This window comes from Eptatretus burgeri, chromosome 3 (assembly GCF_056783735.1).
Source record: "Eptatretus burgeri isolate ZD-2024b chromosome 3, Ebu_testis_v1, whole genome shotgun sequence".
In the NCBI taxonomy this organism is placed as follows: domain Eukaryota; kingdom Metazoa; phylum Chordata; class Myxini; order Myxiniformes; family Myxinidae; genus Eptatretus; species Eptatretus burgeri.
In genome coordinates, this window is record NC_140963.1 from 73511573 (window position 1) to 73529781 (window position 18209).

General features: G+C 42.6%; 1 protein-coding gene across 1 annotated transcript in view; it reads right to left on the reverse strand.

Annotated features, from left to right (window-relative positions):
- LOC147030183 (receptor-type tyrosine-protein phosphatase N2-like) overlaps window positions 1–18209 on the reverse strand; it is a 345865-nt gene that overhangs the window by 46671 nt on the left and 280985 nt on the right. Inside the window, exon 16 of the mRNA XM_085872166.1 lies at window positions 13395–13592. Coding sequence (XP_085728292.1) covers window positions 13395–13592 — 198 coding nt within the window. The remainder of the gene's footprint in view (window positions 1–13394; window positions 13593–18209) is intronic.

Genomic DNA, 18209 nt, shown 5'->3' on the forward strand with positions numbered 1-18209 from the left:
TATTAATATCCCAGACTAGTCATTCTATCTTGCAAAATCTGACACAATGAAGCTTGGTGGCGTAAATGACCTAAAATGGTGCTTTTGAAGGTGAAAGGATGTAAGCACATTTTGTATGTAACCATTGACAGTTTCATTTTTTATAAAATAGTTTTAAAAAACAAACATTGGTTTGATGACAAATTAATGAAGTTTCAAGGATTTGGTGCCAATCAATATTAGACATGTTGGTACTTTCATGGATTCTTTCTCGTAAAGTTAAAAACACGGGGTGATGTCCACAGTTGATCGATTTCTAGCATTAAGTATTGTTTTGTAAAGGATTATGGTATAAATACAATAAATATTTGTGCCCGGCATAAAAGTACAGGATCTATGAGTTATATGAGCTAGGCTTCTTAAGTAATCAGCAAAGTGCCAAAAGGTGAGTAAACATAAATATGCCCACAGGGAGTATATATTTTTTTAAAAACCCTACAAATCTGAGAACATAACTCTGACATTAAACAGTTATACGCAAGAGGTTAAATAAAGTTCATTTTGGGTTTTCATATTTTATGACAACAATGGAATGTATAGCAACTGAGATACAGAAGCAATCTTGTCAACATATTATGGTCTTCATCAAAGGCAAAACCGACAGAAGCTTTGGAATGAGTCGATGACTGGCCCAGACCTTAAATGGCTACTGACCGCAATCTGCTTTTACAAAGAAGTACTAATAAATTTGACATTCAAACTACAATAAGTGCGAAGATGTAAGGGTTAGCTTTATAAGACAGCACTATAACCATTTTCCAGCAGAATATCTTTGAGCACAAGGGAAACGTTCTTGAGAAGGAGGTACACATTAGTAAATGCATGTGCCGATTAAATTAATCATAAATGTTATGAAATGAATTATGTTCTGATGTTGTTTTTGTTGTTGCCGTCTACCATCTCCTACTATTACTACTACTACTACTCTAATGTTATTATGACGAATGAAACGTTTTTGTGCCAGGTCTTTTACAAATGCCAGGTCCTTCATAAATATCCTCGAGTCCAGTCCATTCCCTTGAGAAGATATGGAAAAGGGAAATTTGTGGACATTCGAATAAAGGTGACTTGGGTAGAAATTTGTAACTTGGCTGGAGTGTCGGCATTAACTCGCCAACTCTTCACAAAGACAAAAGATAATGATAAACGTCCACCAATGACCAGTGCTGGCTGATGGGTCCTCCAAATTAATGCCCTTCCGATGTACGGCGGACATATCTATGCCTCACCCTGCCAATGGAACACCAGGGTGACAGTCCATAGCTGGGGTCGAGACTCAAACTCAAGCTAAACAGCTCAAAGGTGAATATACATACCCCTGGCAGACTTCTGATATATCGTTAAACCTGCAAATATTTCCTTGTGCTATTGAACTGCTGACTGCACAAAAATTGGTGTCAAAATCATGAGCAATAGTGAGGATGAAATGTACATCACAACCTGAAGCAGCAAATGTGAACTTTTGACTTAGTATAAAGTTCACATTTGTCTACATTACAACAAAATTTAAACTTGGTCTCCTTTTATGCCATAGAGGAAAGAGTAGTTTTTTAGACAAATTCCACTGTGTCCTTCATGAAGAGTGTTCCAGCTGGGGAAAGAAAAATCGTTTAAAAATGTGTGGTGATATTAAAAAAAAATGATTTGACGTAATACGTTTAGATTTATATTGAGGTTGTTCAAATTTGACCTAACCATTTGTTTAGTTCTACACTTGTTAACTAATCTGTCATGAATGACAGACTCAACACTACCAAACCAATATTGTTAACTTCTGAATTGATATGATGAACAAAAATTATTAAGGAATTCAAAATGAGAACTTAAACATGCTTGAAGTTTGTGTAAATTTTCAATTGAGGTGGCCGGTCTGGAAGCATTTTGTTCATGATATGTACACTTTCACAACCATCTTTAAATGATTTTCACCAGTCAAATACATACGTCTTGACATGTGCAGCCAACTGTCTGTAAATTTCAACAGTTTTGATGTTTATGTTGACACGAGGCATTTTTACCCATCACTTTGCTGATGGATTTAATCAATAGACAACATGTACTGTACTTTATAAACACGATGCTTTATTCACTCTATCATTTGCTACAGGTCATCCTCCATCCACTTAGAAGTCAGCTCACATCACCTTCATCAACCATCTTTAGTGCTTATATATGGTGTGAGCAATAAATCACTTCCACTTTGCTGCGAAGCTCAGTGTTAGGTGTTTTGGTTTGAACCTCTGCTTAAAATGAGTGAAATGAAACATTTTGGAAAATTTCGAATTATTCTCACTCAGAATTCAACATGATGCATATTATCAAGTTGTTTAAACTTTCTTTGTAGGTGTCATATTGTGGCATTGTAACGTGCTGTCATTCCCAACTTGTTTGGGTGTTTTTTTGAAATTTCATCCCTCCATGTTTTCACATTTTTTAATGTTTTTTTTTTTCTTGACTCTGTTGGGTTGTTTTTTTTGAGTGGGAATATATAAAAGAGTTAATAAATAATGCAAAATGCATGTTTACAGATCAGTGTGATAGCATACAGACATCAGTGTGTGTCACCCATTGGAGTAGCATCGTTTTTTGGGGGCTAGAAGATCACCGTGCCTGTCTTCACAATTGCTCAACCAGGCAATTTCGAGCTTCCCATCTTCCAAAAGGGAGATTACGTAATACTTAATTGTCATTCTTCCAACGAGTCAGAATAAGCATATACAGTCAGATAGGACTGACTTAACCTAAAAACATATCACAGAAACTGCGGCAAAATGAAGTGTAATGCACGAATGAAGGTTCACACTGATGAGTGCCCAATTTGAGGTGTACAGAGCGAGTGAGTAAATGAAATACACAGGTAGTGACTGAATGCAGAAATCTGAACGAAGTAGAAGGAAAGAGAAAAATGGAGGACACCATCCAAGCTGGATACGCACACGAAGAGTACTCTACCAAGAGAGTAGAGAATAAGAAAAGACAATTGTGAGTGAAAAAAAGAGAAATAGCTTAGGAATTGATTGATTGATTGATTAAATGCTCTGCCTGAAGTCTTGTCCTTGGCTACTTGGCAAGGGTGATACTGTGTGGTTGCCATTGCCTTCCCAGCACTTAGTCAGGGCAGGAATTTTTCATTTGACCAGGATGCCGGTGATAACTCACCTTTCTTGGCGAAGAACACTGTGGGATCTTTAATATCCACGAACTAATGATAGCAGATAGGACACCCAACTTAATGTCCATGGAGGGACGACACACACTGATGAATCACCCTTCATGGGAAACACCGGGATGACAGGTTATAGCTGGGTCAGGATTTGAAACCCAGGCTAAACAGCGAAGAGACGAGTGTGTGTACCTCTAGTCTATCCCTTGAGAAGCTATGGAAAGGGAAAGTTTTTATTTGCAATCCAACGGAACAGGAAAGGAGGAACAAAGAAGGAACTAGAAGGGCACTTGGTGGAGCACATACCTCCACCACATAATGCCTGATTCCCGAGAACATATCGGAGCCAATCAATACATATTTCAAATATCATGCGATACAGTACAATATCGTTTTTGGCCCAATCTCTCAATGGTGCAGAATCACTTTACAAATTAAATAATTCTTGCATTCAGATTCAGATTCGGATCTTCACCAAAATCGCATCAATTCATTGTTGTGACACCTACACAACCTGACTACCAAGTTTCGTCCGAATCCGTCCACAACTTTTTGAGATATCCTTTACACAGTCAAACAAATAGAAAGGGGTGAAAACATAACCTCCTTCACCTTCGGTGGTGGAGGTAATAAAAGAGGAGGGTTGTACTGAAATTGAGATAAGCCATAAGTGAATGGGATATTTCCTTCGAACTCAATTTATTTTTTGAAAATATGTATGTGCATGCAATCCTTCACTGAAAACATGTATGTGCGTAAAACATGCATGTGCACAAATTCGTCATTCTTTTCTACGCCCATTAAATGTCCCGTCATTTTGTAAGAATATAACCATATGATTTGCCAGAAGTATACAGCGTTGTCTGATGTACAAATAACACAAGCGATGAATATTGTCATTTTCAGTGAATGGAGGAAAGAGAATGATGTGCATGGACCACGTGACCAGAATTTTCCAGATAGTTCATGTCACAACTCTCTTATACAGGGACTCTATCTGTACAGTATCGCTTTTGGCTAATGGTTTTGTCCATTTTCCAACACCTTCCCCCCCCCCCCCCACTCAACAAGCCACAATCCTGGCTTGTTTGGGTTAAATCCACATTGACATTCGATTTCTTTTCATAAAATGCGACATGTTTTACATGCAGTATTTAAAAAATTTCGGTTGCGTGCAATATGCCAGAGATAAATAACTTGCACGCATTGGAATCACCTCATTCGCTTCAGCAGTTATTGTGTTTGGTTGGGCAACTGTTTAAAATTGTTTTTTGAGGGGAAGAGGAAGACGAAGATGAAGAAGTACAATTTCTCTATTTAGCGATCTAAAGTCGAGGTAGTAAAGAGAGTCTTGGTAGTTCAGAAAATGCTCAAGAATAAAAGGTATGCCTTTAGGAATGCTTATATCCTCACTCGAAATTATATTCTCAGCATATCACTTTGTACACATTTGATGTGGCAACCATTTTTTCCCCATGATCATCCCTCTACATGGATATGGTGAATATATTGTTGCGGGACGGGGGTGGGTGGCGAGAACGACCACGAGGTCGTTCTAGCACCCAACCTGTGTCGTCTCCCACCAGACTCCCCGGAATTGTAGACCATTGCTCCGGATAATTCGGTGACGCGGCGGGTCGCTGAACCGACCGTGGACGCCAATATCTCAACCACGTAGCGTCGGGTCTCTTTGTCTAGAACCAATTTACCTAATTAACTACGCGATTTCGACTCCCGGGGAACCACGCCCTCAGTACGCCTTGCCCAAACGAGACCACTCAACCGAATACCAACTGCCAACTCGCTTTCCGGTTCGGATGCAGCGAGCGGATCTGCCAAGGTCGTATCGGCTAGAATGTACGAATTATCGGGTATAAAAACCTGCCTAAACTCAGATCCGAACCATGCTGGACCAATGAAAGAAAGGACGGAAACGAACTGGGAACATTTCTGCATTTGTTTTATTTACAGAAAGAAGACACAGGCAAGATTTATCGCGAATATACAAGGAACAAGTCTGAAGACGACGATGGTTCATGAGCGGTATTTGACGATGTAGATTGTTTCAGAAGTCAAGGATGAGACAATGTGATCATGTTTGACCAAGTTATAAAAATGATCAACATGATGTGGTACGAGTGACAGGTTATTAGCTGCAAAATGTCGAAAACCCGGTTTCGTTCAACAACTTTCAAAATTTGACCTTTGCATAACCTTTAAAGGTCACAAAACAATGTTGTGGACATTAGAATGAGGAAACAGGATACGTGCTCTAGCTTATTGGAGTTCGTTCGTTGAAGAAGGTCAAAAACCCGGTTCGATTCCCACAACTTTGAAAATTTGACCTTTGTGAACTTTAAAGGTCAAAGGTCAAGGATTATGACCTTTGGTGCAAAACTCCCTCTGGAACATTCCAGGAACAATATAACGTCATATAGGCTATATGGCATTTCGCACTCCTCGGATTATCCATACTTTGATGAAATCAGCGTAAAAACAAACTTGAAAGGGGCGCCATGGGCAAGGTGTTCGAGATAAGAGCAAAATGGTTTCAAGACTTTAGGTGGGGAATGACCTCAAGATTATGCATAAAAAATAGTCATCCTAGCTCTCAGAGTTTGAGCGGTCGTATGATTTTTATGTCAAAATTCGAAATTTTCTAAGTTTGTGACCTTGACCTTGGGACGAAAATGAATAAAAATCGAGCTCCTTGGGGCTATGCAGGTGCCATTGGGCTAACCAAATACCAAAACCCCAGCCAGATTCGACAAACCCCTCGGAGAAAATATTTTTTTATGTTAAAATTCGCAATTTTTTAAGTTTGTGACCTTGGGACAAAAATGAAAAATTGAGCTCCGTGGGGCTATGCAGGTGCCATTGGGCTAACCAAATACCGAAACCCCTGTCAGATTCGACAACCCCCCTTGGAGAAGATGCAAATTGAAATCGGTTCCCCCCTAAAAACACGTTTTTTGGGCGTGGCTCCGCCCATAATGGGCACACCACGCCCATTCTCAGGGAAACAACGAGATCATGATATAAACCTCCCACCAAAATTTTATCAGGATCGGATCAAAACCCACAGAGCTATGCTCGGGACAGACAGACAGACAGACAGACACACAACAATAACGAATATAGTGGTCACTTATTTTTTTCGTGAAAATATTTTTTCGTGAACCAATATTTACAATGGTGGAATAACACTTATTCAGTTCTACTTGAAAGACGGGCCCAACACACTCAGACACACACACACAGATATTTTATTGAAGACCCCCGCAACCAGAGGAGAGACGAGCGAGGGGGTCGCAGTTCGGCGGGGTACCTGCACGCTGGAAGTAGGGGGTGCTCCGCGGTGCGGCACCTGCGAATGGTGGTGCGGCTCGGCCCACAGTCATACGTGCGGGGCTCGTGCCCATGGAGGAAGCAGTCAGAGTCCCCGGGCGGAGATCAGGGTTGCGGACAGGACCCAAGGAGGCGCCACGAACGCCAGCAAAATAACCAGCCAACTCCACGAACGAAGCACGAACCACCAACAACACGACACGACGCCACACCCAACCAACGTGCTCCTTTCTTCTCCAATCCCCTCAGATGCGCTCCTCTCTTAAGAACCAACGAAAGGCAACAACAGAGCCTCAGTCCGGGGCGGGGCTCGGTGAGGCATACGTGACTGTCTGCCTTGATTGGACAGGGCTCCCACAGGCCCACCCTTTCTGGGTAGGGTTTCGGCCATACCCGGAGAAAGCCGCCCCTCCCTCCACGCGTGTTTGAGGAAGGTGGACGTGGTGCAACTGCTTCGACCATCATCGGACTTCTGCCTCAGGCAATGGTGCGCTGTGGCCTGCGAACCGAGGGCTGCAAGTGCGATGGTACCGTTGGATGTTTCGTTGGATGATATGTGGTTTGCTAGATATTCGTTGGAGGGTTTGTTGGATGTAAAGATTTAATAACCTACCTAAAAGGACATCGCAACGAACACTTTTGATTCTCCCACTAGACAAAAGGAAGGCATCTGTCTCACATGTACTTAACAGCATAAAAAACTTTTGGGACCTGTATGGTCAATGAACATGGTTTCCAGATCCATAACAATATATATATATATATATATATATATATATATATATATATATATATATATATATATATATATATATATATATATATATATATACATACACATATATACATACATACACATATATGTTTATATATGTTTTGTGTTTATTTTTGTGTATATATATATATATATATATATATATATATATATATATATACACAAAAATAAACACAAAACACTTCCTGACTTGGTGAAGCAGCAAAGCCCAGGTCAGGTAAGGCAGCATGCGCTGGAGCAGCGTGTCACTGCATTTACTTTCTGCTGGTACTCCAGGATCTTTCATCTGGCCACCCCCTAGCAAGATGCCTTGCCCATTCCCTTCTTCTTGAGATGTTGATCAACCATGCTGCATCATGAGGCATGTGATCGGCCCGTTGGCCTCCTCCACTCACGAGGCTCCCTCGCTGAGAGAAACTGGTGAGTAGGATTAGCGTCAGGAACACGAGTCACATGTCCATACAGCCGCAGCTCGTGGACTATACAGGTAACAAATCTCATCTGGGTTTCTCTCAGCAACTGCTCATTGGACACAAAGTCTGACCAGTAATAGCCAAGGATTCTCCAAAGAGACCAGGTCTTGAAGGAGTTAAGTCTCCATCTCAGATCCTTTGTCAGAGTCCAAGTCTCACATCCGTAGAGCAAGACAAGAAGCACCAATGATGTCGACTCAGACTTTCATCCTCCTGCATAGGTACTGACAGGGCCACAACCCATTATCCAGTGAATCTATGACTACCTACGCCCAACCCAGATGTCGACTGACCTCTGGTTTACAACATGCAGAGATAATAATATCACTCCCAAGGTAAGTGAATCTCTCAGTGACCTCAAAATCCTCATCACAAACAGGCAGATCGACAAGACAACAGCATTCACTATGTTACTGAAAGCCTGAATCTTAGTTTTGACCCAAGAAACCCGTAATCCCAGCAGCCCCGACTCCTCATTCAATGCCTCAAGGGCTACCATAAGGATAACCAGCGTCTCCACAAGGATGACTGCATCATCGGTGAAATCAAAGACAGAGATCTTGACATTCCCAAATGATGCACCACAGCTTGATCTCTCCAACATCCTCCCCAGAATACAGTCCATACAAGCACGGAAAAGTGTGGGGGCCAGTACACACTCCTGACAAACTCCAGTAACAACTGGAAATAAGTCTTAGATGGAATCACCACATCTCACAGCAGTCTCAGTACAAGAGTAGAGTTCGGAATTCAGATTGAACAGTTGTGTTGGCACCCCACGAAGACCGAGAATCCTCCAAGGGGCATCCAGATTAACAGAATCAAACACTTTGCAGAGATAAACATAGGCTGTGAGCAGCACCTGCCGAAACTCTCGTTTGAATTCTGCGAGGACCAAAGAGCAAGGATACGGTCAATTGCTGACCTCTTTGGTGTAAAGACTGACTGGTCTGGGCACTGGTGCTCAAGCAAATGGTAGCAAACCCAATCAAGAATTGTCTGAGCAAAGACCTTGCCTGGCAGTGAGAGCAGTGTCATCCATCGGTAGTTGTTGCAGTCCTGGCGATCACCCTTCCCTTTCCAGAGAGGGATAACAAGGCCCCTCTTTCAGTCAGTTAGGATGATGCCTGTGTTCCAAACCGAGCACAGAACTGCATGCAATGACATGAGTACAGCCTTTCCAGCAGCCTTGAAAAGTTTAGCATGGATGCCACAGATCCCAAGAGCTTTACCCATTTCAACTGGTTCACTGTTGCCTGTTTCCACAAACGAATGTGGTTCACAGTTGATTGGAGGGTCAGCAAGAGGGATATTTACCCCCTGATGTCCAACTCAACAGTTGGTGGGCCAGCCGAGTACAGCCACTCAAAGTAACCATCCGAGCAGACCTTCACTTCGGAATGTTCCGTCAAGAGCCCACCACCCTTCGGTCTAACTGTAGTACACTGAGGGATGGGCTTGGAGAAACACGATGCACAAATTCCTCTGTAAAGGGGCTGTCACACCTTGACGATTTAGCCAGCATATACCGACGTATGAAAAAATTGTCTAAAACGCTGGCACACGTCGAATACGTTCTGGGTAAGTTTTGTATATGTTAAGAGCACGCTGAAGCACGCTGGCATACGTCGTAGTACACCGAGCTCGTCGACAAATTTTAACATGCTCAAAATTTTTCGACGTATGCCAGCATATGACTCACACATTCCGCATAAGCTAGCCATAAGTTGTAGGCACGTTACGCGATCGTTGACACACGTCGACACACGTTACTTGTAAGTTACTCATAAGTCGAAACAAGTCGAGGTAATGTTTAGCGTACCTGAAACTTATTTCTAACCTATGAGTAACGTGCTTTGAACCTATGTGTAACGTATCTCCAACGCATATTGACGTATGTAGACGTATTTGACGTCTTCCGAACGACCACAGAACTTACTGAACCTGTTTCTAATTTACAGCTACCATATATTGGCGTATTGGCAGCGTTTATGGGAATTGGTATATAAAAATGGGCTTCACAGGAGGAACTCGTCAGTGTTCCAGACTCCATGTTTTTATTTTTATTTGTTTTTCTTCGGCAGGACGGTGATGTTGACACTTCAATTTCTAGTGCGGTTATGATTTGAATCGTTGAGCGGCAGCCTATGAATAGCCTACGCCACGTTATCGTCGACGATACGCTGCCTCACGCTATGCATACATTAGACTATCATTGGGCATACGTTGTGAACGCCGACAACACGCTAAACATTCGTTGGTATAAGTTATCTACAAGTTATCGAAACGTTCTGTGTACATTACTAATACGTTATGCATTTGTCCAAATCGTTATGAATATGCCAAAAACTTTAAAAAACATCAATAGTTCAGCGTAGAAAAACATTAAAAAAAAAAAAAAAAAGATGAAGAAAACTTCGAAGAATGCTGCAAAGAAGTCTCCTGGCCGTGGACGCGGATGCAAGGAGGATCCATCATCACCCACACCCTCCCCATCACACTCACTTACTACTACTGACATGGACCTACTACTACTACCACTACTACTAACAACACGCTCACCTACTACTACTACTGATACTACTGACATGGACATGTACTCACCATGAGTCTGAAACACTGACGGGTTCCTCCTGTGAAGCCCATTTTTATATACCAATTCCCCTAAACGCTGCCAATACGCCATTATACAGTAGCTGTAAGTTAGAAACACGTTCAGTAAGTTCTGTGGTCATCCGGAAGACGTCAATCAAATACGTCTACATACGTCAATGTGCGTTGGAGATACGTTTCACATAGGTTCAAAGCACGTTACTCAGAGGTTAGAAATAAGTTTCGGGTACGCTAAACATTACCTCGACGTGTTTCGACTTATGAGTAACTTACAAGTAACTTGTGGCAACGATCGCATAACGTGCCTACAACTTATGGCCAGCGTATGCGGAACGTGTGAGTCATACGCTGGCATACGTCGAAAAATTTTGAGCATGCTTAAAATTTGTCGACGTGCTTGGCGTACTACGACGTATGCCAGCGTGCTTCAGCGTGCTCTTAACGTATACAAAAGTTACCCATAACGTATTCGACGTATGCCAGCGTATTCGGCAAATTTTTCATACGTCAGCATACGCTGGCTAAAACGTCAAGGTGTGACAGGGCCTTAACACTTCGATGTCTTGTGCGGTTATGATTTGACTCTTCGAGCGGCAGCCTTATAATAGGCTACGGCACATGATCGTCGGCGATACGCTGCCGCATGCTATTCATACGTTAGACTATTGTTGGGCATACGTTGTGAATGCTGACAACACGCTAAGCATTCGTTGGTATAAGTTATCTACAAGTTATCGAAACGTTCTGTGTACGTTACTAATACGTTATGCATACATCCAACTCGTTCTGAATACGCCAAAAACTGAAAAAAACATCAATAGTTCAGCGTACACCAGCGTTTTACATACATTTTGATATGTTGTCATCCGCTGGCTAAAACGTCAAGGTGTGACAGCCCCTTAAGCAGGACAAAAATAATCTGTCCACAGGTGATGCTCTACCCCTTCACAGGTTCCTCACACATAAGCCTTCTTGTCCACCCTCAGCATGTGTACAGTTTTATGCCACAACTCTCTGAGCAGCTCAGCTCTGCCATTAATCCTGGCCCTGCGACTCTGGTCAAAAGTATCCAGTAACCCTTGGGAGAAAAAGTTCCTCTTCACCTGATGGTGGTTTCCAAGACATCTACCGGAAACATCAAGGACGGTAGTCTTGAAGGCACTCCACAACTTTTCAGGATTTCCCAAAACTCCACTCAGACTGTTCTGCAAACTCCTCAGCTACCTTTTCATCCTGAAGTTGTGTATATATATATATATATATATATATATATATATATATATATATATATATATATATATATATATATATATATATATATATATATATATATATATATATATATATATATATATATATGTACACATTAGCGAGATATGCTTCCCCATTGTAAGCTTACACATTGTAAGCAATAATGAACTGTGCTTCCCCATTGTCTCGGGTTGCTCAACTGCATTCGGTTTTTCATTTTAAAAATTTATTTATTTATTCATTTTTCATTTGTTTATATTTTCATTTATGGATGGTTTCCAATGGTTCCGTGATTTTTCCTGGTGTATCGGCTTCGATATCCATCAGCACGCAAAATTTCAGCTTTCTACATCACCAGGAAAGTACCGATCTTTAATATCAGTCAGTGTGTCAGTGGTAAGAATGATCTAACACCTTACAATTGCACCAATGAGAAGTAAACTTGGTTATCCAACACGAGCATTGGTGCTCCCACCATCCCATTTTGGGCAACCTTTGGTGGGCAATTTGATGTCGTGATATTTCCACAAAGTGATACTTTCTTCTGATGCACACTGTACACTTCAAAAAATTTGGGATACAGGGAGTCCCCGACTTATGAGCACCCAACTTATGAACACTCGGACTTATGAACCAACCCCTATAAGATATATATTGTTATGTGGAAGGGGGGGGGATCCACAGATATACTGTGGTAAGTGTAGGATGGTCCATGTGTTTTGAGTAGGTTTGATTGCCATGTAACAGGAATCCGTCAGAGTAAGTCATTTGTTACACATGATGCTGAGGAGGTAGCATATGTAATTTATAGACAGGGTAGAGATTATGTAGAGGAGGTCAAGGAGAGTCTACCTAGGAGTCCACAAGAGAGGACAAGGAGAGGCTTGTAAGGGCTCAAGAGTCCATGAAGAGGGGGACGAGAGTCGAAACTGGAAAGTCGACTGGGGAGTCCACGAGAGAGGACAAGGAGAGGCTCGTGTGGAAAGGAGGACAGGACCTCACTTTGAGTGGAAGCCTCATGTGGGATCGACCCAAGCTGGGATCACCCTGTGTTTTTAGAGGGCAAGGAGGCCTCTACGTAAAAGGACAAAGGGAGCCAAATGGCCTGGTTGAGGAGATACTCATCGCTGGCCTGCTCATGGTCATTTGACTTATTCTGGGCACAATTTATGCTGGCTCTCCTCTCCCTTCTGGTTTTTAAAACAGACAGCATCGAGTCTGGCATCAACCCTGTGCATCAGAGAAAAGGGAAGTCCCACCTCCATTATTGTGTTGTTGTACAAGTGTGATCTGTGGTGCTTAGTGGGTTAGGATTTGAGCTTTTATGTCTCATCCATTGTATATGTTTGCCAATCCACATTCTCCTTTTGTGTCTTTTGACTCGCTTGGTTTGTTCTGTTTATGATTCGCTGCGCCACCATCTTTGTTTTCTCATTTTTCACCATTTTGAATTTCAGTACATATTGTAAAACAGAAAGCATGCAACATGTAATTACATGCATGTAGTAACATGGAACATGAAGCATGTAACATGCATGTAGCATGTAACATGCATGTAGCATGTGAATGTAAAACAGAAATGTTACCATATTATAAAGGCAATTCACTTCAAAATTGTATTTAACAATATACATTGCTTTTACGTTTGTATAAACAAATTTTCAGGGTAATTTTTTTACAATTTTTGTTCAAAGTCCTGTCTTTTGCAACTCTTGAGCAAATTAAGACTCACCAGAATGATGTGACCTGTTGAGATGTCCATATGCGAGGAGACCGGCTCTTCGCTCCATGATGATGTACTGCTCCGAGATGAAGGGCTGTGCTGTGCGACATCACTCACTTGTGATGAAACACTATTTCCACGAGATGCTGGTAACTTTTCGGTCCCTCGCTCCATTCCACGTCCTGCCATTCGCTGCCGACAGAGTTCCTGGAAAACAATGAGCATTTTTATGCCTCCGGTGATGAAGTCGCCAGTGGAATTACGTTTTTGGGTTGTCCGTCTGTCCATACGTCCATGCTAATTTTCTCTGTTTTCTCTGAAACCGCTTATCCAATTGATATGAAATTTTCACCATCGATGTGCCTACTCGCACATAATTTTTTATTAATAGTTATGATGTCATAGGTCACGTGGGGTGGCAGCCATGTTGGAAAAATGGAAAAACTTTGGACCTCCTAAACCTGAATCTCCGAAACCGCAAGATGGAAAAAATTGAAACTTGGCACTTGGTAAATACTCTGCATGGGTAATAAAAGTGATTTGACTATGGCATCATCGGTGAAGTGGTATCTCCATCAAAATTCAACAAGTAGAGCGCTGCATCTGATCAGTATGAAAATTTGTGAGGCTCATCTCGGGAGTTAGATTGGTCATGAGAAAAATTATGATGATGTCATCGGTCACGTGGTGTGGCAGCCATATTGGATCGAAAAGCAAACCTTATCTGATCACAATGAAAGTTCACACACGTAATCCTCTACCAGAGTCCAAATTTTCAATGCCATAGGTCATGTGGTTTGGCAGCCATGTTAGTTGAAAAGCCAAAAATTTTAAAACCTTCTCCAAAACTGCTTAACATATGGATTCGAAACATGTTGCGTTACATGGAGCAAGGTCATTGGATCACAAATGCAAAGCTTCGCGTTGATCGCCATCGTGGTTTCCGAAATATCATTTTTTAATATTTTCCTTGAAACCAATGTGGCTGTAATGCCACGTGACTGATGATGTCATTGTTAAGTCAATTACATGCAGAAAGGGTCGTGGATCATAACTGCAAAGTCTAGTATTGATAGGTTAAACGGTTTCAGAGAAATAATTGTTTAATCATTCCCTTAAAACCAACGTGGCTGCCACATCATGTGAATGATGAGGTCATTGTTAAATAAAATATTTGCAGCAACAGTAGTGGGTATCCTGGTTATCACTGCAAAGTCTTGCTTTGAAAGGCTAAACGGTTTCAGAGAAATATATATTTTTAATATGATCGACTCATCATGGGGAATGTTGTTTGAAAATTTCAACGTTATCGGTCACAAGGTCTCTCAGCCATGTTAGACAAAAATAACATTATCTGATCGACGCGAAACTCCAAAGATGTGATCGGCCAACCATTCTGAATTTGATTTGAGAAAGAGAATATCATGGGTCAGGTGTCCGATCGAAGCTGGGTTGTATTTAAGCGGGGCGGCATGATTTTTTTTTTCACCAAAGAAATTTCACAAAATTTTCACTATAGATGCGACTACTCATGTGGAATGTTATTTGTGATAATTATGATGTCATAGGTCATGTGGTGAAGCAGCCATGTTGTAAAAAAAAAGGAAAAACTGGATATCTGTAGCTCCAAAAGCACTCCATGGAAAAAAATTGAAACTCGGCACATGTGAAGTACTCCCCATGGGAAACAGGTGTGATTTTTTTTTGATGTCATATGTGGCTTCGTTTTGACGTCATAATTGTATACTGTATGTCAAATGCTATATCCAATCAGTATGAAAATTTACGAGCGTCATCTCTGACTAAATTGTTTTTTTATTTTTTTTGGGGGTGGGGGGAGGAGGGAGGGGGATTGATGACATCATATGACTTTACTTTACAGATATGATTGCCTATCAAGGAGGAACAAAAAGATATCCACCTCTAACGTCATAGATCACATGGTTTTGCAGCTATGGTTTTTTGAAGAATAAACATTTTAAAATATTCTTCTCCAAAATGGCTTCACATATCGAAGCTTCACTTACATGTTCCCCAAGCAATTGGGATACCAGTGTGTTTATAAATAATTAATAGGTCACATGGTCTGGCAGCCATATTGGTTTGAATGAAAATCTTTAAAAAATACTTCTCTTGAACTGCTTCATCAATCCTGAAATGTGGTTGTCACATGGAATATGTGTTTGAAATTTCAACCTGATCGGACGCAAGGTCTGGCAGCGAGAATGATTTAATACTAGCTGAAACCCCGTCACAGACGGATTCCGTTCCATGAGCCCAATATGACAACCAGTGGCGGCTCTTGTAAGAGCCGGATCCTAGTCGATGTACTCCGTGGCCTTACCTAATGAAGCCTACAAGACGTCCTTGTACACGGCATTTTTGGTGTGCACTACTCCTTGTGAAGAAGTCCCCTGATTTGTGCACGTGTCTACTTTGACGTACAAACACTGTGTTAAAACTTCTCAGGTCACAGTACCGAGAAAAACGTGACACGACCGCTAGGAGGAGAATAAAATTGGTCCTTCAGTATTAATATATAGATACAATGTTTCTTGTTACATTTTTTGTGTCAAATTCACATTCTGAGGTAGTCAGCATGTGCAGAATAGGGTTTTACATTGCAGATGCTATTTTCGAGGAGTGGAATTACACCGCTCAGCGGTAACGGTCTGTCGACGACAGACGTGATGACGTCAGCGAATGCCCGATGATGTCATGACGTCCTGACGCTTCTCAGTGGTGACGTCACACGTCGCCATGTAAACGAATGTAAAACGAAAAGTGTTTATTCTGCTTCAGAGTTGAAGTTTGACTATTACCGCTATGTGCGATGCACTCTTACAGGTAAGAAGTTTCTTTCAGTCCAGGTCACAGTACCGAGAAAAACGTGACACAACCGCTAGGAGGAGCACAAAATTGGTCCTTCAGTGTTAATATATAGATTTTGAATCTGGGTTCAGGGATTTAAATCAAACTTGATACAAATATGTATAATGATGCAATAATGATGATGGTTACGTTACATGATAACGCTCTGATGGTTACCATACCCAAGGAGTTGCTGTAGCTGTGTCCAATAAGCTGACCCCAATGATAATTGAGGTAACACCGGTCAACGAGCGTATGATGAGATTAAGGATTCGTCACTCCTTAGGTGTCATTTCCCTGGTCTCTATTTATGCTCCGACTGAGGCGAGTGATCTTACCGTGAAGGATGCATTCTACGCCACACTCGAGTCTGTGGTTGATCAGTGCCCCAGACGAGATACACTTCTAGTCTTGGGGGATTTCAATGCATCGACTGGAACTGATAGGGATGGTTATGAGGTGTGTGTTGGTCCCCATGGGTCAGGAACTATGAACCAGAATAGCACTAAGTTCCTTGACTTTGCAAGAAGTCATGGACTTAGGGTGGCTGGTTCATGGTTTCAGCGCCCGCAAGCTCATCGCTGGACTTGGTATTCCAACGCTGGCGGTGTGGCAAAGGAGATTGACCATGTCCTCATTGAAGGTCGTTGGAGGATGATCCAGAACTGCAGGGTCTACCGGAGTGCTCAGTTCCTCAATACTGACCACAGGCTTGTTGTAGCAACTCTAAAGCTGCACCTTAAATCCTGGAGAATGGTACCATCCCAGCCTAGGCTGGATGTTGCCAAGCTCAGGGATGAGAGAGTAGCTGAGGAGTTTGCGAACAGGCTGAGTGAACACTTGGGGGGTCTGGGTGCTTTGGGGGGTCCTGAAGAGTTGTGGAGCACCTTCAAGACCACCGTCCTTGATGTTGCCGGTGGATGCCTTGGAGTTCACCGCAGGGCAAAGAAGAATTTTGTCTCTCAAGGGACACTGGATACCATTGACCAGAGTCGCAGGGCCAGGCTGAATGGCAGAGCTGAGCTGTTCAGAGAGCTGAGGCGTAAAACTGTACGTGCACTGAGGGTGGACAAGGAGGCCTATGTGCGAGGAATCTGTGAGGGGGTAGAGCATCACCTGTGGACAGGTGATTCTCGTCCCGCTTACAGGGGAATTCGCGCATTACGTTCATCCAAGCCCATCCCTCGGAGCACTGCAGTTCGAGCAGAGAGTGGTAGGCTCTTGACAGAGGAGTCTGAAGTGAAGGCCCGCTGGGCCGGTTACTTTGAGCGGTTGTACCAGGCTGATCCCCCAGCTGTCGAGTTGGACGTCAAGGGTGTTACAATCCCTGTTGCTGACCCTCGAATCAACTGTGGTCCACCATCGCTTGTGGAAACACGGGCTGCGGTGAACCAGTTGAAACGGGGCAAAGCTCCAGGGATCTGTGGCATCCATGCTGAACTTCTCAAGGCTGGTGGAAATGCTGCACTCGCGTCGTTGCATGCAGTTTTGTGCTCTGCCTGGAACACAGGCATCATCCCAACTGACTGGAAGAGGGGCCTTGTTGTCCCTCTCTGGAAAGGGAAGGGTGATCGCCAAGACTGCAACAACTACCGAGGGGTGACGCTGCTCTCAGTGCCGGGCAAGGTCTTTGCTCGGATAATTCTTGATAGGGTTCGCCACCATCTGCTTGAGCACCAGCGTCCAGAGCAGTCAGGCTTTACACCAAAGAGGTCAACGATTGACCGTATCCTTGCTCTTCGTGTCCTCACTGAACGCAGACGAGAGTTTCGGCAGGGGCTGCTTGCAGCCTATGTTGATCTCTGTAAAGCGTTCGATGCAGTGAATCGGGATGTCCTCTGGAGGATTCTTGGTCTTCGTGGGGTGCCACCGAAACTGATCGATCTGATGTCTGAACTCTACTCTGGTACTGAGAGTGCTGTGAAGTGTGGTGGTACCGCCTCTGACTTATTT